This window comes from Pithys albifrons, chromosome 16 (assembly GCF_047495875.1).
Source record: "Pithys albifrons albifrons isolate INPA30051 chromosome 16, PitAlb_v1, whole genome shotgun sequence".
NCBI classification, from domain to species: Eukaryota; Metazoa; Chordata; class Aves; order Passeriformes; family Thamnophilidae; genus Pithys; species Pithys albifrons.
This window is the reverse complement of record NC_092473.1, coordinates 16,169,457-16,193,632: the sequence shown is the minus strand read 5'-3', so window position 1 is coordinate 16,193,632 and position 24,176 is coordinate 16,169,457. Positions and strand designations below refer to the sequence as shown.

At 53.5% G+C, this 24,176-nt stretch overlaps 1 protein-coding gene across 4 annotated transcripts in view; it reads right to left on the bottom strand.

Annotated features, from left to right (window-relative positions):
* The window catches only part of TRAF7 (TNF receptor associated factor 7), a 32,389-nt gene extending 9,183 nt beyond the window's left edge, over positions 1-23,206 (bottom strand). Inside the window, exons 1-8 of one of the 4 annotated variants that reach the window (XM_071571278.1) lie at positions 23,121-23,206; positions 11,080-11,198; positions 10,838-10,895; positions 9,694-9,785; positions 5,501-5,617; positions 4,112-4,204; positions 2,385-2,418; positions 500-683 (exon numbers count right to left, since the gene is read on the bottom strand). In XM_071571278.1, the coding sequence (XP_071427379.1) occupies positions 500-683; positions 2,385-2,418; positions 4,112-4,204; positions 5,501-5,617; positions 9,694-9,785; positions 10,838-10,895; positions 11,080-11,160 (659 nt within the window). In that variant the 5' untranslated portion in view covers positions 11,161-11,198; positions 23,121-23,206. Of the gene's footprint in view, positions 1-499; positions 684-2,384; positions 2,419-4,111; positions 4,205-5,500; positions 5,618-5,866; positions 5,998-9,693; positions 9,786-10,837; positions 10,896-11,079; positions 11,199-19,221; positions 19,318-23,120 lie in introns of those variants that run through there. The other 3 variants (XM_071571279.1, XM_071571280.1, XM_071571281.1) reach the window with 3 other exon arrangements.
* Positions 23,207-24,176: the final 970 nt, after the last annotated feature.

The window sequence follows — 24,176 nt, the reverse complement described above, 5'->3', positions numbered from 1 at the left end:
ATTGAGAGTAATAATAGGCCACATTTACACAGGGCACATCTATTTGTGCAGCTGATGGGCTGAGCCTTCAGGCAGCCACAAACAACTGGCAACAGCCAGGTGACAGGGAAAATAGGGAATGCATTTAGGAGGAGGAGGGAGATAGATTTCAGGATAATTCCTCTTACAAAAAGAATCCCAAGGTCTCTGCTTGCTCATACCACAGTGTTTCATCCCATATGTGAGGGCGCTACTCTCACAGGGTATCCTGGCTCAGTGCTGGCACCCAGGCAAGCTGGGAGCAGCGAACAGTGTCCTTGCCCTGAGACCAGCCCATGTACCACCCTCCAAGACTGAACTGTCCCCTCAACCCACCCTGCCCACTCCCATTCCCTGGCACACCCCAGCAGGGCAGTGCTGGCAGGAGCCGCACGGTCCCGGAGCCGCAGGGCAGCTCAGGTGTGCCAGGCTGGCACAGCCCTTTCCCTGGAGAGGCTGGATGCTGGAACAAGGCACTTACTTCCTGGCACTGAGCTTGATTGTGAAGGGACAGCCGCGGGGGTCCACCTCGAAGGCGGTGGGCTTGCTGCTGGCCGCAGCCCGGCACCCGTACTTGCAGTGGATGAACAGCTCCCCGATCTGCTCGGCCACCGCGATGTTGTTCACCACCACGGTCAGCTTGGCATTGTCCACGGGGCACTTCTCTGCCAGGGAGGGAGGGAAAACACAGTCAGCAAGGACTCAGACAGGGTAGGAGCATTTCCAAGAGCCTCCGCATGGAGATTTTCTTCTTTTGCCTTCCCTGGCCAAGTCCCAGGTGGGTGGCCATGGAATGAGCCATGAATATTCACACAAGGCTGCAAGCCACTGCCTTTGGTTTGTCTGGAGGCTTTGAAAAGTTACAGGTTATGGCAAACCATGACAATTTGAGCAAGCTATCAATGAAAGATGGTCACACTGGAACAGGGGCCCCAGGGAAGTGGTCACAACACTAAGCCTGTCTGAGTTAAAGGAGCACTTGGACAATGCTCTCAAGCACATGGTGGGATTGTTGGGGTGTCCTGTGCAGGGTCAGGAGCTGGAGTCAATGATCCTGATGGGTTGCTTTCAGCTGAGCATGTTCTATGAATCTAATTCAGACTACTTGTGCTTGGTGAAGTGTGAATGGTCACAGCCAGAAGCCCCACACATAACCTGCTCCCTCACCCAGGCCTGGGCTCAGCTCCTGCTCCCAGCAGCACCATGGGCCAGCAATCACAGAATCAGTCAGGTTGGAAAAATCCCCCAAGACTACTGAGTTCAACTTTTGACTGATCATCACCTTGTCAACCAGCCCAAAGCAAGGAGTACCACATCCAGTTGTTCCTTGAACATCTCCAGGGATGGGGACTCCACCACCTCCCTAGAAAGCCCACTCCAGTGCCTGACAACCCTTTCTATAAAGAAATTCTTCCTGATGTCCAATTTGAATCTCTCCTGGCACAGCTTGAAGCCATTTCTTCTTGTCCCATCACTTGTTGCCTGGGAGACCTGCATTTGGCTACAACCTCCTTGATGTTTCAGCCAGGCAGAAACAGGAGCTTGGAGAGCAGGAGATAAACTGAGCAACTTGGGATTGCAACTGCAAAGCCTTTTGCTACAGATCTGTGGGTTGGGACTGATACAGCAGAGCATAGTGAGGGATTAGCATGCAAAGCAGAGGGACCCCCTCACATATGGAAGATGAAAACTGTAAGGTAGAAAGAGCTGCTGTTCTGCAGGACTTGCCCCTCCTGGGGTCTCTGTGCTGCTAATGTCAATGGCTTGGCTTTGTGCTGAACAACTTGCCAAGAGGGGCAAAGGTTCATGCCAAAAAAAAGTCTTTTCTGCAGCACAGAGTCCAGTCCAAGTGGGAGCTGCTTATCCCAGGCCAGCAGCCAGAGGCCTGGGCTCCCCCAGGGTTCTGGAAGAGCTGGGTGAGCTAAAGCAGCTCTGTGGGGCACAACTAGGGACCAGAGTGCTGGCATTGAGGGGCTGGGGGAGGAGAGGTTGATGGGTCTCTGCCAAAAGCAGCCCCCCTGCTCCTTAGCCAGGCAGCCACAGAAAGCTTTCTGTCTGAAATCAATGGGTCAACTCTGGGAGAGACGTGTATTATCCTGGGATTATCCATGGCACATTCCAGGATTTGAGAACATCCTGTGCCCAAGAGCTGGGCCCAGCCAGCTCTCTCTAGTGCCCAAGCTCCAGCATTTACCATCGGAACTGCACGGCCCCCAAGCCCCTCACTGCTGCACTGGCAGACCTGACTGACAGCTTGTTTTAAGCCCTTTGGACATTTTTCTGCAGGTTTCTTTTTAAGTGAAAGCAAACAAACCAGAAAATAACAATGTTTTGGCTGCATGACACAGGAACAGTTCTGTACTCACCAGATGTTAAGGCACATCTTCTACAAAACGTGTGCTGTGGAGACAGAGAGGAACAGCAGCGTCAGCGTAAAACGAGAGCAGGCAATTATCCCCTGTGGACAATGATGGGAAAGGTGGGAGATGCCCAAGCCTGTGGCTCAGGGGCCTCAGCAGCTGTTCTGCTGCTTTAGCTCAGCACCACAGGGCACAGCCCAGCCCTTGCTCAGGGTGCAGTGCAGGTCCTGCTCCTGAGAGGATTAAACTCATGGTTTGAAGCTTTGATGTTCTGCCCTGTTTAGGATCAGGCCATGACTGTGGTGGCAGCCAAAGCCATGGGCATGTTCTGCCACACTCATTTTCACAGAATCACAGGATGGTTTGGCTTGGAAGGGACCTTCAAGATCAACCCGTTGCAACCCTCTGCCATGGGCAGGAACACTTTCCACCAGCCCAGGTTGCTCAGAGCTCCATCCTGCCTAGTCTTGAACATATCCAAGTCCTTCCTACCTGCCACATCTGCGAGGGGTTTCCCTGCTTCACCCTTCACTTTAGCCCATGTCATCCCTCTCATCACCCTGAGAAGTCCTCAAGGGAAGGGCAAGGGGAAGCCTGGCCTCTCCTTGTCCTTGCCCAGTCAGCCCATCACACATATCCCTCTGGAGCTCTCCTAGGGTAGCTGAAGCTGCCCTGTCCTGCTGTCAGGCACATGGAACAGCTGGTTTGTAAGCCCATTAAATGCTCTGTAAATTTTAGCACTTTAAATAGCTCCCTCTCTCTGTTCTTGCAGTTTAACTTGATAAAGTAACACAATCTAACACACTAATGAATACAAAGGCTGCAGCATTTCACTGGTCCTGACCTTGTCCAGTGGATTCCCTGGAGCCTCCTAAGCCCCATTCCCCTGCCACAGGGCCAGTGCTTGGCAGTGGCTGCCAGTGCCTCTCTGGAGCTGTTATCTCTTATCTGCTGCCCTGCTCCTTTTCCTGCCCGGCACAGCTGCGTGGAGCTCCCTCCAGAGCTGCCAGACCAGGACTGCAGACCAAGCCAGGCTGCTTCCTGCAGTGTTTTTTTCCATATTAACCAGTAAATCTCAGTGCCTCTGTGCAGAGCTGCTTTCTGAAATGGTGCAGCAAAATGGCACCAATTTCCAGCACTTTTGGGGAATAGCACCCTCACTGCAATAAACAACCCTGAGCTCTGCTGTTGTTGCTACAGCCCCATCCTGGTAATCAGAAGCACATCTGAAGCTTTAGAGAGCCCATCTCAAAGCCATCTTTCTTCACAAATAGCACAGAAGTAGGAATAATATGCAGCTTCTATTAAATCTCAGTAAAATGGAGTCCAGAAGAATATTTATAATACCCTGTGCCTTTCATTTGAGGATCTCAAATCCCTTTGCAAGCATTAACTAAATGAAGCTTTCAGCCATTCTTATTTTATAAGCAATGTTTCCTTCCCAGCTGAGGAGCAGCCATTCCCGGGGTGCCCTGGAGCTCCTTGCAGAGCCCTTCAGGACAGGGAACAAGGACTTCTAGACCTCATGGAAGCCACAGCAAGAAGACTGAACATGGCCAGGACAGGGAGGCTGAGAGGATGGCTCTCCTGGGAAAAGCCATCCAATTTTAAGCAAACTGCAGGCTTGCCTGACAGTCACCAGGAACTGTCAGTGGGGACAGTCAGGGCTTGGCTCTGGATCACACAGGACATGTGTGGAGCCCACGCTGCTGATTTGAAGAGCTCTGCCTTACCCCACAGGTTGTGATGACTGGATCCTTAAACACACTGCAGCACAGCTGGCAGCACAGCTTCACAGAGGGCTGCTCAGCAAACACCAGGGGCTCCTGCAGGGACAGACAGCACAAGGATTAGCCCAAACACAAGAGTCTCCAGGTCTGCAGAAGGAACAAAGCCCTCCTCACAGGTGAGTCTCAGGGAGCCTGGGGGCACTGGGCACACTGAGGAGTTCACTATCTCAAAAATCTGTCTGGATCTGCTGAGCCCCAGTAGGAGGCATGGAAAGAATAAACTTGGGAATGGCTGGAGACCTCCAGCTCACAACAAACTGAGGGCCACCAGCTTCTGGCAGGATCAGGACCCAACAGCAAACGGCTCAGACCAACTTCTCTGCAGGGACTCAAGTCACCAGACCTGCATGAGCTGCACTGGATTGGACTCTGTGCTTGGTTTGACTGAACTGTGTTGTCAAAAATGTACTAAGCCTGGAGGTTGAAAGCAATTTTAAAGCAGCCTGCCCTTTTGTCTTTTTGAAACATCCTGAAGGAAGGGCTCTTTCATTCCCTTATGAAGCAGAAACAACATTGTTTCTGCTGCAATGGGCCCATCTCTCTCCAGTTTTGTTTACCAACTACAACTGCCAGCACGGGGCTCTGAGCACGTCCTCCCACAGCAGCACAGCTCTCCAGGACGCTGAGCATGATCTCCTGGAGCAGCACAGCTCTCCACGTCATGCCAGAGCAGGGCTTCACATTTCAGAGCATTTCAAATCAATCTATGCAGTTCGGTCTGTCTTTTCATCCTGCACTGCTCTCACAAATGCAAACAACAACCCCCTGGGTTCCTAAATATGAAACACACTTTTATCCCAGATCAGTGGCAAAATGCCACCTGACCTTTTATTCATCCAGTCTGGGGTTAGTCACTGGCTTGTAAACTAAGCTCAGCTTAAAAATCTCCTCCCCCAACATGTAGACAATTCTTTGCACTCTCCTGGGGCTTACAATCAAGTCAGTGGGTTGCCACACAGCCCTGAATGCAGGACAGGGCTCCGAATCCATGGGGAATTGTCTTTCTCTTGCTGCCTGGGGCCAGACCACCAGCCTGAGCCTTGCAACCTCCACTGCTCTGCAGAGGAGCCTGGGAATCACACGGGACTTTGCAAAGACTTACAGTTTCTTTGGGAAGCAGAAAAGCCTCACCATTGTCCTCCCTCTACAGACAGGGAAATGGTACACAGGGAAGCAAAGTCAGGGCTGGAAATAAAGTTAAAACTGGAGTCCCAACAGCCAGGCGTCACAAAAATCTGCCTGTGACAGCTCTGTGTTCTCACAAGAGTCCAAGTTACTCTTTTGACACTGCACTTCCTAATACTGCTCCTTGAGAGAATCCCAAATACCTACTGGCTCCTCCTCTTCCTCATGGAGTGAGAACGTCGAGCGCAAGGACATGTTGGACTCGGAGTGCAATGAACGGACGGAGATGGCAGAGTCAGAGCGGCGTGGGGTGCTGATCGGGGGCTTCAAAGAGATAAAACCAGCTCTGGTTAGTCCAAGTAACGCCCAAACTCCATGCAAAGACTTCAGCTTCAGTTCTCCCCCTCTCAAAACTCAGCTGCTCAATTCCAAGCTGCACTGAGTGGCCCTGCTGCTGCGTGCCCTTCCCTGCACTGTGCTCAGGGACAGGATTAAGGTTTAACTTCCTAAACCAGGCTGGCATCTAAATTCCAAGCACGTCCCTTCGCCAAGGTGCATTCATTGTCCACTTACCGTGGGCACCCGCAGAGCAATGGTCTGGAAGAACTAATCCTTCACGGCAAGCTCTGTAAATCTCCCCCCGAGACTGCTCCAGCTCCTGCACTGTCTGCAATCTCTGCAGCAGCACTTGTTGTTGCACTCACTATCTGACTTCTGCCAAAATTCTTTGCGTAAGTGTGGAGACTTCCTTCTATTGAATTCCCTCACAGCCCGGCTCTGGCGCTTCCTGCTCGGGAGGGGAGAGAGCCGAGCGGACACCGCGCGCACCAACCAGCGACGATGCCCCGGCTCTGGCGGCCTTGGGATTGGCTTTGGGGGAATGCTGCTGCTGGAGTATGAACAACAGGGCATCTCTGAGGGGGGAATATCCACCAGGAGCACGTAGCCAAGACACAACTGAGTGTCAAAGCGAAACTGGAGACTCCTCAGACCATGGAGTGACTGGATTTGGGGGTGCCAAACCCATCTGGGAGTGCAGCCACTGCTGGATTACTTGCAGAGATGCTGCTGGTGGACTGGGAAGGGTGCAGAGAGCAGAAATAAAGGTCTTCAAGGAGCAGAATGGATGTTTTGACAAAGAAACAGGAGAATGAAGCCATAACCTTCAGATACCTGGCACCAGATGACCCATGTGCACCTGCATGTCACACCTCTACACAGCTTGGTTGTAGCTATGTCAGTCACCAGCTCTGAGAAATGCTGGCTGGAAGAAGCTCTGGAGACCACTGGCTGTCCACTGGCATTGAGACTCTCCCTGGCCCTGGCCCTGGCCCTGGCCCTGGCCCAGGCCAGCCCTGGCACTGCCCAGCTGGGACAGGGAAAGCTTCACAGACCAAACTCTGCCACACTGGGGTCCTGTCCCTGTGAGCAAAACACTTTGTCTCATGTTCCACCTGAGCCTCATGAGCTGCATTTGTGTGTGTGCCCTGGGTCAAAGTGGGTGAGAGCAGACCCAGGGATGGACAAAGGCAATGTAGGAGGGCATTTGGGCAGTCAGGAAAGTCAGCAATGAAAGCTGTAGGATGAGGTTCAGAGGCTGCAGTCTGAGTGCAGCCTGGCTGGGCTGCAGAAGAAGAGCAGACCAGGATCCTGCTGGTTCCTCACACAACTCTGCTGCTTCAGTTTTATGATCCTGGGCTCCCAGGGGCTCAGAACTGCTGCATCTGCTTAGAAGCCAAAGCATAAAGCTTTTTCTTAAAGACAGCATGTTTACTGGCTAAACAGGTAAAGCTTGAGGAGGAATGGTTATAATGAGGAAAATCAATTTTATATGTTCCCATTCAGTTTGTTATTTTCCTCCACTGGTAACCGAAGTTATTAAAGTAACAAGAATGACTGTGCACAGGCCTGCTCTGGAGGTGACAGGGGGCTGAGGGCAGCACGGGCAGGCTCTGCAGGGAGGCACATTTATCACAACCAGGATCCTGTGTGGATCACCAATGGAGAGGGGGGACTGCAGCATTCCAGCATTTTCAGGAGGCAGAAGTGTGAGACAAGGCTTGTGTAACACTTTGGGCTCAGCTCTGTGTGTCCTGGTTGGGGTAAAGCTAATGCCAACTACACAGCAGAGAAGTGGATGTGCTGAGAAAGATCCCTGACTCCCATTGTGCTGCTGGGACAGGGTGGAATGGCAGAGGATGTGCTGGCATCTGCAGACCCTCTGGGTATCTGCAGCCTTGGTTCTTGTCAAGCAAACAGGGACAAGACTCAAGAGACTTATTTCTGCACTAAACATCAGGTGTACCTTCAAATAGCCCCAGGATGGAGCACCCAAACACCTTCTGATGGAAGATGGACAGTTCTTGGCTGGTAACTCAGTCCAGCCTCTGGTTCAGAGGTGAAGCTCCCTGTAAATAACAGACTTTGGGCAGCCAGGCAGCCTTCATCCTTTAGTATCCATTTGTCCCAACAATCAGCTGTACCCTTGAGCTGCAGTTCCATCACCTCAGTTACAAGTGTAGCCTGAATGTGGAGGCTCCAGCACAGTCCTCATTCCAGCTCCCTTCAGGCAGAGAGGTGGGAACCTGTGGCAGTGTTTTCATGGAAAGCTGAGAGCAGCTGCTCAGTAATCCTTGCTGTGCACACAGAACATGCTGCTCTGCTTTTGGTTTCATTAACAGAAGCTTTAAAAAGAAAGAAAAGGGAGTGGTGGAGGTCACAGAAGGGCTCTGACTTGTCTTCAGCTGTCTCTCTGATGGCTGACAAGCCCTTGGGAAGCTTCTGGAGGAGGGAAAACTCAGTGACAGGCAAGGGAAATCCCAGATTATTTCTTGACAAAGCAAATGAAGCTTCCTAAAAGGGTTAGTGAGTCTGTCTGGAGCAGCAGGCAGAGCAGGGCTGGGGTGGTTCTGGACTGTCAGCACCTCACACTGCTTCCTGAACCACTCATTAATTCTCCTGCTATTTTTGCTTCAGAATATTTAGCAGTCTGGGGAAGGTGGGCTGAGGCTGCCCAAGAGGACTGAGGCTCAATCCCAGGAGAGATCTCCCCCATTCTTGGCTGTTCACCTCAGTTGGTGACACTGGGGTTTTCAAAGGAGCTTCTCCATCAGACCTGGCTAAATGAAATATCCCCAGTATTCCCTCCTCTGAAAATTCCTCACCTCTGCCCTGTGAGAACTGCCCAGCTCATGAAAAGGGCACAGTGAGCCCAGCACTGACAGCCAAGGGTGGCCTGGAACAGTGGCCAGCACCGTGGGGTCAGTGACAGGATGGAGAGCTGCTGTTGCCAAGGACACCAGGAAAATGTGCAAAGGACTTGACAGAAGAAAAAAAACAAACAAAACCCCCACAGGCTCATATAAAACACAGCAAGATCTCTGAGCAACAGAAGGAATTTTATAGGATGCTGACAATAAAGCTCTTTGCAATCTGGTGTCAAATTTCTGTTCAGAAGTGTTGTAGCTCCAGACTGTTGCTGACCCCAGTTCCTGTCAGTGCCCAGCTCCAGCAGCAGTGATCCATTTATCTCTGGCTTGGAAGCTGGGTCTTGTAACCTGACTAAGTCTACAAGTGCTTTATTTGAAGTTTACAGCTAAACAGAGGTTGTGGCTGTGAGATGTGGTTGGAGCACAGAAGGTCCAGGCCTCAGAGCTGTCCATCCTTTCACCAAGGTTTGCTTTGCTGTTGCTGTTCTTGATTTAATTGATTTAGCTGATTTAATTTCTCTCTGAGCAGCTAACCCTGAGGCCTGTTGAATCACTAAATTCCCCCCAAAACAGCTTGCTCAGAAGTGAGTAAGAAAGCTGGATACAAAATTGGGAAGTGCTTTCCCCCAAAGATATTGGGAGACACAGGAATGGTTTGTGTGAGAAGTCCTGAGGAGCCAGCACAGTCTGTAGTGTCCAACTCTGCAGGTTCCAAACCTGCTCTCTGTGGTCAGAAGCCCCATCTGGAGGTAGGAACAGGAATGGATTCTATGGCCTTAACTGCAGAGCCAGCTGGGATCCATCCAACACAGCCTGGCCTCAGTCACAGCCCAGACACCCCTGGCTGTGGCTGTTTCCTCACGAGCACCTGCTCTCCCATGGGCCAGGTACACCCTCACACACAGGGCTGTGGGATTAGTAGTCCCCAGGCTTTGCAACCACCTAACAACTTCAGGCAGTGTGAAAACAGCACCAGCCTAAAGCCCCAGGTCACAACTGGCTATTTCTCCACGGCACCAACCACAGGAGCAGCCAGGAATGCTGAGGCTGGTTCTGCCTCCGGTGCAGGAATCTCCCTTGGATATAACATGGGAATGATGAGGGAGGCAGAGGAGTCCAGAGGAGCACCAGACACCTCTCATTTCACATATAATCAGCTAAGCCAGTCAGGAGGGCCCTGGCAACACCTACCATGCCATCATCCTCATCCCGTGGGGAGTAGGTGAGTGTGCTGGAGGAGGACGGGGTCCGACGGTGCTGCTTAAAAGTATTGGTCCCGTCAGCTTTGAAGGGAATCAAAGAAAGAAAAACAAGCATTTAGGCTCCTCAGAAACATTTCCAAGCTATGTGTCAGCCTCTGTAGCTCTAAGTGTTTCTTAGAAAAGGAAGAGACTCTGGATTCTCCAACTCCTGTTGATGACTGGACACATCGACACAGGTAGAACAGCTCTGATCTCTGAGCTTGCTCAGGAAGGAGCACACGTGATACTCCACCAAGTCACAGACTAAAAATACTATTGAAAGGAAACTTTATACTCCCACATATCTCTCTCAGTCATCAACAAAAATTGCTTGGATCCAGAGAGGTGTGGATACTCCTGCAGCACAAGGGAAGCAAGGTAAACTAAATACCATATATTGGTATAGAGATCATGTTACAGACTCATGTAAGTTCAAATGTAAATATTCAGGAGTCCAAAATCATCCAGAGTTCAGGACAAATGTAATCCAAACATTTTCCTCAGGCAGATGTTCATTTCCTTATCTAAATCAGTGTCAAGTCTTTTTGTCTCTACTTAAGGAAGGGTATTTTTATGCCAAAATGAAACCAGACCTTTTCCTACATCACCCCCCCGTCAGGGCTCAGGCCTCTCTCACCTGCTGAGCTTCCAGGAACAAGGCACAGGAATTCTAAATGAGTAGAGACATTTGCATCTCTCCTGTCTGAACTAAAAATGGCCATGGGGGTTTCACCAAAGCTCCAGAGTGACTCACAGTCAGGCACAGAGTGAAGATGAAATTCTCAGTGCTGATGATTGTCATAGGGATCAGTAGGATTTGGTGCTGAGCTCAGGATCAAACCCTGTTGTACTATCCTAATTTCAGAAGGGCTTCCCTGTGGTGCTGTTCAGTCTGCCCAAGGGGAGATAACTCCTGTGCATGCTCATTTCCCTCATGTCTGGACACTGGGGCTGCACAGCCCTAAAACCAGTCCCTCAGCATCTGCCTAAAGAACACAGTGATTCTCCCAACACCTTTATGATTTGTAAAGCAACAACAACCCTGCAATCACCCACAGTGCTTGGGAGAGATGCTCTACACATGAAATACTCACCCTTTGTGATGGTTGTCACAGCAGAGTAGGCTGGTCCAAAAGTTGTTTCCATTCTTGTCTGAAATATTGGAAAAATGAAGGTCAGGGCATATAAAGGCTTCAGATCTTTCCTGAACTGGTGAAAAAATGTACGTACACATTCCTAACTTCTGTCTGTGAGTACTGGGATTTTGAAGAGGCAAGAAGATACCTGTTTCAGAAGGTATCCAGTCCCTGTGCTGTGGCACCAGCAGTGACCTTACCCCGTTAGTGTTTTCAGCAGGAGTGATGCTTGTTGTGCCACTGGAGAAACGATTGTAGCGAGTGTTCTTGTTTGAGCTCATAATCTAGGCCAGCATCTGTTAGTCATGGGAAGCTTGCTCTGTGCAAGAAGGGAGACAGAAAGGGTTCATTGTGTGTATTTTCTGGGCTCAGAGAACACTCTCCTGCAGCACTGAGTCCAAGTGTTTGCCTAAACTCACATAAACCTGGATTTTCAGAAGCAAGAGGCAAGGACAAAGTCAGATTCCTTTGAATCATTCCTGGATGAATGTTCAGCATTTTCTAAAAATATTATCTTTTAAAAGGGGACTCATTTCTCTTTTTCCACTGTTTATACAGATTTCACTAAGCTCAAGTTTGCAAAGTCAAAAATTCCACAACAATAACCTGCAGAAACACATGGAGTTTGCTTTCTTTAACCTCAGCTGGAACCTGATGGTGGCTGCAGGGCACAATCACACTGTCAGCCCAGGGAATCTGACAGGGTGTTCTCAGTCTCCTTCAGAGCCAGGGTGCCCTCAGGAAGGAGCTGCAGCTCCCCTGCCATCACACAGAGGCACTTCTGGCTCAAGCAGGAGCCTCCCTGAGAGAAGCCAAGGGCTCAGCCAGGCACTGAGCCCTCCTCCCAGACCCCATCCCTGCAGCTGGCAGGTCCTGCCTGCACTCCCAGGCTGTCCCACCTGCCCAAGGGGTCCTGTGCTCTGGGAAGAAGCTGCTACAGAAGGATCCTGATTAAGAGACCCCTTTCTGTCCAAGGTAAGTCTTGGTATTTTTACTGCCAGCAGCAGAGTCCAAGAGCTAAACAGACACACAGACAGACACCTGCAGTGAGGACAGACAGGCCAAAAAGGGTTTATTTAAACAACCAAAAAGCCTTTTTGCAGGACAAGAGTCTTGTGAGGAACACCCCACAGATGTCCCCAGCACAGAGGTCCCAGTGCTGCTCCAGCCAGGCTTCCACACTCCTGCTGCTCACACTTCCAGCTGCTGGGAGGTGAAGTCTCAGGGGTTTCCAGCAGTTGGTTTTCCCTCATCTGGAGGTGACAAGTCCTAAATCTCCAAGCTCTTTAGAAAAACACCACTGTGATTTCTCCACTCTACAGAAAGGGAAACTCGGGCTCAAAGAGAGACAGGGTCTCCCCATGCAGCTGTGACTGGGGACTTGTGCAGGGATTCCCACCTCCCTGCAGGGCCCTGGCACAAGGCTGCCTGCACACAGGGCTGGGCACATCCTGCACTTGCATTTTAAACACTGCAAAGGTGACACTTGAGCTGTCCTTGACCAAGGCTCTGCCCAGGGCCTGACACAGCACTTCCTGATGCTCCCCACAGCTCTGGATCCAACAGCTGTCAGGCAGCCAGGAACAGCAGCAGCAGAATCCAGGGAATTGCTGCTCAGGACTAAACTCTCAGGAAAAGCTATAGTCTAAACCAAAAAAAACCAAAACCAACCCCAAAAAATTGGTCTAAACCAAAAAATTCCAATGAAAAGCCAAACAAACAAAAACTCCAAAGCCAACCCCAAAACCATCTGAAAACGAGGGATCTGGATAATGTTTTCCACACATGTGACAGTGCTGTCCTGGCTCTTTGCAAATGCCAGATCCCTGAGGAGATGCTGAGCAGAGCTGCTGGAGCTGTCTCAAAGCCAGCAGGACTGAAGCAGAGCTGTGCTGCTGCACCAGGGAGACCTGCAGAGTTGAAAGCTGCACTCCTGTGAGCCAGAGGTTTGGCTTTGGCCATCGGATCCCTTTATCCTCTTGGTGTTCCTTAGGGCACAGGGAGCACAGGGAACCAGGAGGGTGGGGGGTGGAAGAGGGCAGACAAAGCCTTTGGGTAACACTCTGGCTGTGGCCCCATGAGGTCTGAACCCCACCCAGCCTCTCCCCCTCTGGCAGCCTTGGACAAGCCCCTGGAGCTCTCAGTCTCCTCCCAGCAAAAATTCATCTCTTCTGCACAGCACTTCTGGACCACAAAGCCTAAAGATCAAAGAGTCAAAAAGGTCTCCAGCTGAGGTCTCAAGATGATGCAGTGCTCCTAAATAAAGCAGAGCAAGTACTTCCACAAGTGACAGCACAAACTGCCACATTTCCTGGGGTTTCACATCTCAACACTGCATTATTTCATGTTTAATCATCACATGCCTGTATCCCTAAACCTCCCCTCTCCACAGGTTCCCTCTGTAACACAGCAAAGCTCCCCAGTCCCTCCTCTGGACATTGCCACTTGGAGCAGAAATAGAGGGATTCACTTTTCAGGGATATGAATCCATGATTCCTTCTTCAGAGGATCTCAGCAACATCCACCCAAACACCCTTTATCCTGCACTACTCAGAGCCAGGAGCAGGGATGTGCTCCCAGCTCAGCAGCCAGGGCAGTGTTTAAGGGAACCTCACATACCAAATATTCCTGCTGGGTTTTAAGGCAAACAATCATTCCCAGATGGAAAGAGAGGAAGCCCATCCTGATGGTGGATCATGGGCTGTCTGGAAACTCAAGCAGAAGCTCATTCCCTTCTCATTTTCAGGGTATATCTCACCTTCAGATGTAACAGATGGAGACTCGAGTGATGGCAAAGCACTTGGAGACAGGGAAAACCAAAAATGGGGATAAGTAACAGCTTGAGGAGTTCTGTAATATCCTTAAATGTCAGATCAGATGTACAACAAACAGCGACTGCAGGCACTGGAGCCACTACAGTGAACCCTTAGCACCTTCCTGGGAACTTCCCAAGCAGGTGCCCACTGGGATGACCCACAGGCCGTGGAAAAGTGTCCTGGGAGAGGCACTAAGGAGGCATCTCCAGTCTCACCCTGCCCCAAAATCCCACTGAAACAGATGCAGCAGGGCTTGGATAAATCCAAAGTGAGGGAGGGTACGTGGAATACGGGGATTTCTTTGCTTTTAAAAGCATGACCCGTGCTCTGCAGCTTGGCTGAACAACCCACCTGCAAGCAGCAGCAGCTCTGGGCACTGAACAGAGAGCAGAGGAATTTGAGCAATGGGAAAAATGCTGAGTGGACTATCAGCCAGGCTGCAGAACATCAGCAGCCACAGGAATATCTGATTTCAGCCCAAATCTCTGCACCCACCATAGACAGGAGCATTTCAGCAGAGCAGACCCCTCCCCAGAGCAGCCTGACAGCTCCTCACACCTTCCAAGAGGTACTGAGAAAGGCCTTTTCCAACTGATATCAAGCAAGTTAAAAGGAGGCAGAAAAGAGCTGATGCTGTCAATATTAATATCAGATTCCTACAGCACCTGTAAAAATCTCTGCCAGTTTTCTGCACCTTTGCTTGGCATCTGAACCCTGCCAGCTACACTGTCCTGTGCTCCCAGGCCTGGAGGATGAGTGTCCCTCCTGGGTGCCTTTTGTTGGGATCCCAGCCTGTGATCCAGATTCTCCTTGCCTGGAGTTCATTTTTCTAGTATCTTTTATTAACATGTAACTTCAGCGTTTTTACAGTAAACAAAGAGGGGAAAAAATCTCCCCTGGAAAGAGGAAGCAGCAGGGACGACTCTGCAGTAAATCCCAGGGCTGATGGTAACCAGATGCGAGGGAGGGGCAGGGATGGGTTTCAGCATTTGCACACCACAGGGATCAACTCAGGCTTTTGAGACTCAGCGAGAAGAAAAGCCTTAAAATCCTACTGTAGTAATCCAGGCAAGGAAAAACTCAACCAGCAGTAGCTGCAGAGGCAGCTGGGGGAGGCAATGCTCCTCCTCCCCTTTGCTGAGGGAAGATCCAGTGGGCTCAGCCATGGATCACGCTGATGCCAACCCCGTCCCTGCACCTCAGAGCAGGGAGAGCAATCACCTCTGGGACCAGTGGCCTGGCTAATCACAGAATCTTGGAATGATCTGGTTTGGAAGGGACCTTAAAGATCACCCAGTTCCACCTGCTGCCATGGGCAGGGAACCACCGGCCATGCTGAAGAGAGGTCTGGTGGGACAGGGACAGGGACAGGTACCTCAAGGGTCTGCTCTCCCTCCTCTCACACCCCTGGAGCACACACAGCTACTCCCAATCCTTCACAAATTCCCATCCTTTACAAATATCACATAACCTGCCTGGTCCCAGCTGGGAGCCAGTTCCCAGAGCAGGAACCTCACCTTTGCAGGTGCCATGGCTGAGGTTTGTGCTCTGGCTGCTCTCCAGGTGAGCCACAGGCACGGCAGTGGGTCCTGCAGGTGGGATGTGCCACGACTGGCAGCTGCAATGCCCCAGTGTCTCCTTGCCAAGACACCAGCAAAGTCTCCTTTGCCTTATGCAATCGCCAGCCTGTGACGCTCAGCGTGTCCTACATCTGCTGGTTCCTCTTTCCCTCCCTCTCTCCACTGAAGCCCTCTCCAAGGTTATTCACCCCCAAAAAAACCACTGGGCTGGCAAAACCATCCCCAACAGGAGTGTTTGCTGGTGGGAAAGGCAGGCATGGGTTGTCTGGAACAGCTCCAGGGTGACGTGACTTCCTTATCTCACAGCCTGGGTATTTATGGCATATGAGCTCCTGTTCCTCTTACAACACCACGGGCAGGACGAGAAGAGTTGCACATCCTGGAGAGTACTGGCACATGCCCAGGGAAATACTCTGACAAAAGCTCCCACAGCCCAGCTCCATGAGACAAGGGGAAGGCACAGGGGGTGGGGTTGGGGACCACTTTCTCGGCTGTATCCCAAGCTCTCACATATCCAGGGCTCTTCTGGGGGAGGTCACAGGGCCAGCTGGGGCCCTGTTGGGGCAGGCTGTGTGCCTTGTCCTTCTGCAGGACCAAGGTGTTGCCCACATGTCCTGTGAACTGGTTCTCAGTGGCCCACAGCAACCTGCAAGGGAACATCTCAAATCCCAACTTCTCCAGACAGCCTTGGGTCAGTCACACTGGCTGTCCTGGGATCTGGGGTGGAAACAGCACCCAGAAGAGCTTGTGAGCTGCATTAACAGGGCTGAAAGAACATGGTTACCTGCTCTAGGTGACCCTGCCTTGGCAGGGGACTGCACTAAATGCTCTCCAGAGGTCCCTTCCAACCCTAACTAACTATTCTGTGACAATCAGCGTGTCGTGGCAACGAGGACTGTCAGCATCTGGTCTGACTTGTAAAACACAGACTCAGAATGCTGAGCTACAGCAGATCCCTGAGATAGACACCTCTCAAGTCGGTCACCAGTCAGGAAGCAGAGGGTGGAGCCCAAAGGCCACTCCTCAGGTTGGGGAAGACAAGGCCAGGGCTCTCCAGAACCACTGCTGAGTCACCTTGTTCCAGGTCACAGGAGAAGATGTTGAGTCAAAGACCTGGCTGGGCTCCCTCACTGGCCCACAGAGGGACTCCATGATCTTAAAGGCCTTTTCCAACCTACACAATTCCATACAGAAACTAAAAAGGTTTGTCAGGATAAGCAGAAAGTGCTGCCTGAAGATGAATATAAATGGCCCTATCACAGGAGCACCAATGTCTGCTCCTGCCAACAGCCTGGATGGGATCAGTTGTAGAGCCCCAGGGATGCCCTAAAATCTGGGGACTGATTTTTCCCTGGGAGGGTGGGCAGGCCCTGGCACAGGTGCCCAGAGAAGCTGTGGCTGCCCCAGCCCTGGGAGTGTCCCAGGCCAGGCTGGACAGGGCTTGGAGCAACCTGGGCTGGTGGGAGGTGTCCCTGCCCATGGCAGGGGTGGCACTGGGTGGGCTTTGAGGTCCCTTCCAACCCATTCCAGGATTTCATGATTTTCACAACTTCTGAAGACAGAATTGATGCTCTGACCCAGCAGGCCATTTCTTACACTCTGTGGGTGGCCTCTTGAAGCCCAGGATCATATGCCAAGATACACAGTCAGTGCTAGAAGGACATAAAACATGATCAGAAGTTCAGCCTTCCTGACAGAACGTGGCTCCTCCATCTGGTGGGTGTTTGGTTCTGTGGAACAGCCTTTGTATTGTTTAGAAGTTTTTCCTGTAAGTCATTCAAACTTTCCTGAGACCAAAATTGTACTGGGCTGTCATCAATAAAAATAAAACTGATATTTTTAATTGCTGCTGCTTTTACCAGCTCTTTGACTGGCTGCAGGGCTGTGAGAGCACACTGAACAGCTGCCTGAACACAGCCATGCCTTTGAGCAATGGAGTTCAGAAAGGGAAATCATGTCATTTGGTGCCTTTCCTAAAGGATAATGACTCCTTGGGATAGAATATTTTTCTGTAATACTTCATGTTAAAACCTGAAGCAACAACTTTCAAATGTGTCCATAACTGGATCAAAAGTGATTGCTCTGCTGGAACAAAGCACCTCATTTTTCCCCCCCACAAAAACCTGAAGTTAGAAGGAAGAACAGAGACCAATGTTCAGTGCTGTTCCATGACACAAAAGCTACATTTGAAGCTTTACTTCCTTTTCTGGTAACCTGGAAGCATCTCCTACTGTATCATTTTTGTTATGCAGACCAGGGCTCAGCAGTTCTGACCCCTCCAACCGAAATTGTCCTGTCTGGGCTCAGCAGCTCCACAGTCACTGCTGAGCAGCCAGGCTGGCAGGAACAGGCACGTTCAGAGCTCCTCCACACAAAGACCTTAATCAAAAGGTGCTTTAAAAGTTGGCCCTAATGCTGCAAGGCTTCCTGCTGTGCCTTTCACAGCTTGTGCTCTCCCACATCCTCCCTCAAAGAACAGGCACATCCAGACACCATCACATTGTTAAACTGGGGATTTGGTTAAGGCAAAAGAATAAAGCCCCAACCAAGCCCCCAAACCAACAGCATCCCACCCCTCCAAGGCAAAAATCTCAGTCCTGCTGCAGTTCCCTGGGAGAGAATGGTCATGTCTGTGCAAGGCACATCTTGGTAACAATGATCAGCCTTTAAAACCTGAGAACAGTCACCTACACCACTCACACCTCAACTGGGGCTTACTGGTGCTCCTCAGCCTTGCTTGGCAGAGACACCAAGTGGCTGCCAAGACCCCACGGGGTCCTGTGGGCTGGCTCAAGCTCTGCTGCTGCAAATTTGGGAGACAGACAGGGTTGCAACTCACCTAAAAAGCCTCTAAGACATGGCAGCTCAGCAGCAGAGCCTGGAGTATGGAGAGACCCAGCCTCTGTTCTCCCAAGGAAGCCAGAGGAACGTTTGTCTGACATGGATTCTCCTCTCCTGGAGCCCTGCTAGACCCAAGGCAATGAAAGCTCCTCTCCATTCCTTGATTCCGGTGCCACCACTGAGGCCTTTCCAGCTGCTTTGCCCTCCTGGCTGCACTGCACTCCTCTGGAACGCTGTGACCACTCATCACAGCATGGAATTCTTCCAGATTAAGGTAACAAGAAACCTGAGCCCGTAATCATGAATCACAAAGCACAAAGTATCACTTCCACTCTGTTCTCCCCCCACCCACATCGTCCAAAGCTTTGAAACCTTCATGACACACTCTTGCCCTCTGGGTGCAACTGGAGCACTGCAAAGATCAGGCTGAAATGCATCAAATCCTTCACACAAAAATCTAATCCAGTAAATTCCAGTCCCCTGCTCTTTTCTTGTACAGTTTGCTTGGACTTTGCCACTGAGAACAAACAGGAGGCACAACGTGGACACCGACACTCACTGATCAGACCTGTGATCCTCAGAGAAACAAGCCCTGAATCCTTGATTCCAAAAGGAATCAGTGGATGTGGACACTTCCACTGTGGCAAATCTATGGACAGCTTTGAGACAGCAGTTCAGTGTCCCACAGCCCCCAGACAGGATGGATTTAAATCACTGCCCCGCGGCACACAGAGGGGAGGCAGCAGGACATCTCCTCTCCTCACAGACTTGGCTTCTGTGCTCACAGCTCTGCCTGAGCAAAATCCAGGGATTTCCAGTCCTGAAACCACCAGGAACAGCCTCAGAACACACTTGCTGAGTTGCTGCAATCAAGAGTTCCACGTCCTTGCAAAGTTCACTCAGAAGGATCCTCAAACCAGCACAGCAGAGCTCCAGTTGTTGGAGAGGTCACAGGTACCCCCATCCAAACTGGGGCTGGAGTTCACTGAGCGATGGAAACAGTTCCTCCCTCTGCTGTGACGGCTAAAGCAGCCCCCCAGGGCACGCTGCTGCCAGCCTGACACCCCGCACCCGGAGCACACACCTTTCCTGGGGGGAGACTCACCCTCGCCACGGGAGCTGGCGCGGCCCGACAGCCCCTGCCCGGCTCCGGAGCACGGACGGGCTCCCGTCCTGCCTCCCACCCGTGCGGGCGAGCATCGCTCCCGCTGATGCAAACACAAAGGCATGCGGAGCAGTGGGCGATATGTAAATCCAGCTGGAAAATCCCACAGCTCAGCCAATCTCCACGCTGCCTCCCAGCTCTGCCCTGGGAACGCTCCGGGTTCAGCTCAGTGCAGGAAAAACAACCCCTCTCGGAGCACACACGGGATTGTTTCGCAGGTTGGAGACGGGACAGTCCATTCCTCACTTTAAGGGGAGTTTGGGTTTCTCTCCCTCTAGATAGTTTCCAAAGTATTCAGAATTCTGGATACCAAACAGCAACACGGTCTTTGCTTGGAGAGACAATCCAGGGAAATCCAGTTAACTGAGAACCACCACAAATGCTGAGCTGAGGAGCAAAACTCACCCAAAATACAGGCACTGACAGTGGGGGATCTCCACTGCCAGGACACCCACCCCACAGCCAGGGTGTCCCAGGAGCAGGGACTGCACCACCCCAGCCCCCAGGACACCTCATTAAAAGCAGGAAGGGGACCCTGATGGAGCTTCTGAGCCTAAATTCTTAGCAGCCTAAATGGGTAATTTGAGGTGCTGCTGCCTTTGGCTCTGGGGGATTTGCTGAGCTCCAAAGAGAAGCCACAGGTACCCCTGTGATCAACCAGCCACCTCTTTCCTTATCCCAGCTGCCACCACACCCCCGAGCCAGCCCATGGATGAGGGGCTGTGCCAGTGAGACCCTCACCGTGTCCAGGGCAAAGGGGCACAGGCAGGGCAGGGATGACAAAGGGAATAAAAATCAGGAGGGAAGAGTTCTGACAGGCTGAACCTGTCCACATAATCCCAGTGCTGAGTTGGTGAAACCAGGAAGGATTTTCTCTCCAATGCCCTTCTCCTGGTGCAGCTGGGCTTGGCTGAGACACCCTGTGAGACAGGTATGACCACGCTCCAGGAAATCCCACAGCCATGGCCTGCAGGGCTTGGAAGGTCCCAGGGAAGACGGGAATGCTCAGGCATCGAAGCGACCCATGGCTGAACCCTGCAGGGTGCTCAGCAGTGCTCAGGGTGCTCAGCAGTGCTCAGGGTGCTCAGCACTGCTCAGGACACTGCAGGATGCTCAGCAGTGCTCAGGATGCTCAGCAGTGCTCAGGATGCTCAGCAGTGCTCAGGACAGGGCAGGATGCTCAGCACTGCTCAGGGTGTTCAGCACTGCTCAGGACACTGCAGGGTGCTCAGCACTGCTCAGGATACTGCAGGATGCTCAGCACTGTTCAGGACACTGCAGGATGCTCAGCAGTGCTCAGGATGCTCAGCAGTGCTCAGGATGCTCAGCAGTGCTCAGGACAGGGCAGGATGCTCAGCACTGCTCAGGGTGTTCAGCACTGCTCAGGACACTGCAGGGTGCTCAGCACTGCTCAGGATACTGCAGGATGCTCAGCACTGTTCAGGACACTGCAGGATGCTCAGCAGTGCTCAGGATGCTCAGCAGTGCTCAGGATGCTCAGCACTGCTCAGGACACTGCAGGATGCTCAGCACTGCTCAGGGTGCTCAGCACTGCTCAGGACACTGCAGGATGCTCAGCACTGCTCAGGGTGCTCAGCACTGCTCAGGACACTGCAGGATGCTCAGCAGTGCTCAGGATGCTCAGCAGTGCTCAGGACAGTGCAGGATGCTCAGCACTGCTCAGGGTGCTCAGCACTGCTCAGGACACTGCAGGGTGCTCAGCAGTGCTCAGGATGCTCAGCAGTGCTCAGGACACTGCAGGGTGCTCAGCAGTGCTCAGGATGCTCAGCAGTGCTCAGGACACTGCAGGATGCTCAGCAGTGCTCAGGATGCTCAGCACCACTGCAGGATGCTCAGCAGTAGCTCCTGGCAGGGCACAGCTGGCACCAGCACCAGCTCCAGCCCAGGGTGCTCAGCAACACCCCAGAGCCCGAGGGGCATCCCTGGAGCTCCAGGTGGGGCTTGTGGAGCCCCAGGCAGGGAATGTTTCCCTGCTCAGAGGTCCCAGCCAGGGGACACAAACTTCCATGTGGTGCTTCACACATGGCTTAAGGCCCTTGGAGGCTGTGCTGCCACAGGAACAGGCAGGTGTGGGCCCATCCTGCACAGCCACCAGGATCACCCTGGGATCCCTCACATATGGGAACAAAACATCTTGAAAACTATGGATTGGGGGGTTTTCCCCCTTGGGTTCAATCAATATCCTGAAAATCCCTGTTGGGGTGTTACCAGTGAAGGTACCAGAGTTTCTTAACTGGAAACTCCCCTTTGGCTCAGGTTTCACAAAGTCACTGGGTAAAACTGAACCTCCCTCAGGGTGAAACAAACGTTCCTTCCCTTGGGGAAGTCTCACCTGCACAGGAATCAAACCCCAACAACGGAGATTTCTGGCTGGATTCACCCAGCCCCTTCCCTGCTCCAGACAGCAGAGCCCTGGGGGGACCCCAGGACCTGGAGGGGGGCCCAGCACTGAGTGTGGACAGCTCTGTGCTCCTACAGCTTCCTTAGGAAATCCCCAACTTCCCGGGGCAGGGTCAGGCTGCACAGCAGGGGGAATTTCTAAGGGTGGGCAGGCCCTGGCAGGGGCTGCCCAGGGTGGTTTGGAGTGCCCAGCCCTGGAGGTGCCCAAGGCAGGACTGCCCGTGGCACTGAGTGCTCTGGGCTGGGGGCAAGGTGGGCATTGGGCACAGGGTTGGCTCCAGGGGCTGGGAGGGCTTTGCCAAGGTGGGCATCGGGCACAGGGTGGGCTCCATGGGCTGGGAGGGCTTTGCCAAGGTGGGCACTGGGCACAGGGTGGGCTCCATGGGCTGGGAGGGCTTTGCCAAGGTGGGCATCGGGCACAGGGTGGGCTCCAGGGGCTGGGAGGGCTTTGCCAAGGTGGGCATCAGGCACAGGGTGGGCTCCAGGGGCTGGCAGGGCTCTTCCAGCCTCAGTGATTCTGTGATTCCAGAGTCTCACACCACTTTTGCTCAGTCTGGGCTTTCTAGAACCATCCTTTGCTCCCAGCCCTCCCCACAAACCCTGTTGTGGCTGGAAGCTGCAACCCCTGAGGCACAAACACAGCTCAGGCCAGGCTGAGAACACATTGCTGGGGGGAGAATGCACAGGGAGGCAAAATTAGAGCCCTGGAACTGAAACAAAGTCAAAGCAACGTTGCTAAAGTGGAAAAAACACCTGCCAGGCGACAGTTCTTTAGCACAGCTCTGCCCTGGCAGGGACAGCAGCCCAAGCAACCAACCCTGGGGAACTCCTGCACCAGCTCCTCTCTCGCTCTCCAGGCCCCTGAGCCCTTGTCTTTGACCCCAGGGGAGCTCCAGAGGGACCCCTCGGTGGTGCCGATCCCTGCCCAGCAGAGCTGCCCGGTCAGGGCCCGGCGGAGCAGGGACAGTGTCTGTCACCGGGAGCAGCACCCCCGGAACGGGAACACCATCCCGGAGCCTGCGGGGCGGCCGGAGAGACCCCCAGATGTGCCTCACTCTGAACAAAGCAAAGCACGGGGCGAGGGGGGCCTGGCAGGGCAGGCACAGCGGGCAGCGACACGGGACGGGCCCGCGACGGGGCCAGAGGACACAAATCTGGGCAGAAAACGGCGAAACCGAGCGCGGGCTGCGTGAGAGCCGAGACACACACCGGGAGGGCCCCGGGGCGGGGAGCAGGGCCCGGCGGGACCCACCGGCACCCACCAGCGCAGAGATGCCGCTCCAGCCCCTCCGAGCGCCCCCGAACAGCCCTCCGGACACACGGCCCGGGGCCGGGGGCGGGCGGCGGGCCCGGGGCAGCGCCGGGAGCTCCCGCGGGCACCTCCCCGGCCCGCCCGGCCCCCCCCGGCCCGTCCGTACCTCCCAGCGGCGGCGGCGGCCGCAGCGCCGGTGCCCGGTCCCGGCACATCGCGCCCGGGCCTGTGCCCGCTGACGCCCGGCCCGGAACCGCTGCGCGCAATGCTCCTCGGGACTTGTAGTCCCGCGCGCCGCCCCCTGCCCGCGCCGCCGCGCCGTTCGAACTACAACTCCCGGCAGCCCTCGCGGCACGGGCGCCCCGCGCTACAACCGCGCCTGCCACTGGCCCGGCTCGGCCTCCCGCGGCGGCCAATCAGGCGGCGGCAGCCGCAACCTCGGGCCACGCTGCGCCGCGCGCTCCCATTGGCCCGCGGGAACGCGGCGACCAATGAACGCTGGGAGGGGCGGGGCGGCGGTCACGCCAACGGCTGCTGATTGGCTGTACCCGCAGCAGCCTGACCAATGGAGGCGTCGCGGAGTCCATAAAAGCCGCGGCGGGAGCCGCGCCCGCTCTTTCCAGACGAAGGTTCGGACCGGGACGGGGCGGGAGCGGCGGGAGCGGGAATGGGGCTGTTGGGGAGCGCGGGCCGCTGATGATCCACACTGACCTTTCTGACACCTCGTCTGAGGGCGGCGGGCGGCCGCGGCCCCTGCGGAGCAGCCACGCTGAGGCCCGCGGGAGCCGCGGCGGGGCCGGGCGGGCGCTCGGGCCGCGCCCCTCACGCGTTGTTCTCCCCTCAGGGCTCGGCGGGGACCGGAGGCTGCTCTCGGGCCGCTAAATCGCCTGTGCGGGGGTTCTCGGTGGTAAGTAAGGACAGCAGGGGGGTCGGGAGGCTCTTAAAGCACAAAGGTGCGGCTGCAGAATGGGCTGGAGGACAAGGAATCCCCGACTCTTCCACGTGGGTTAGTCCAGGCGAATGCCCCTGCAGGTGGTGGGTGCAATAACGTGGGTAGCTAAAGGGATTTACACTTTTAATTCCAGCGCTGCCGTGTGTAAATCGAGAATTTGAATCTTAATGCTGCTTAGCTTTGTGGAATATAATTTTTTCCAGCAATATTTTTCCCCGGCCTCAGATCAAGTCCAGTCTTGTGCTTAACTCTTTGCTGCTGTATCTCAAC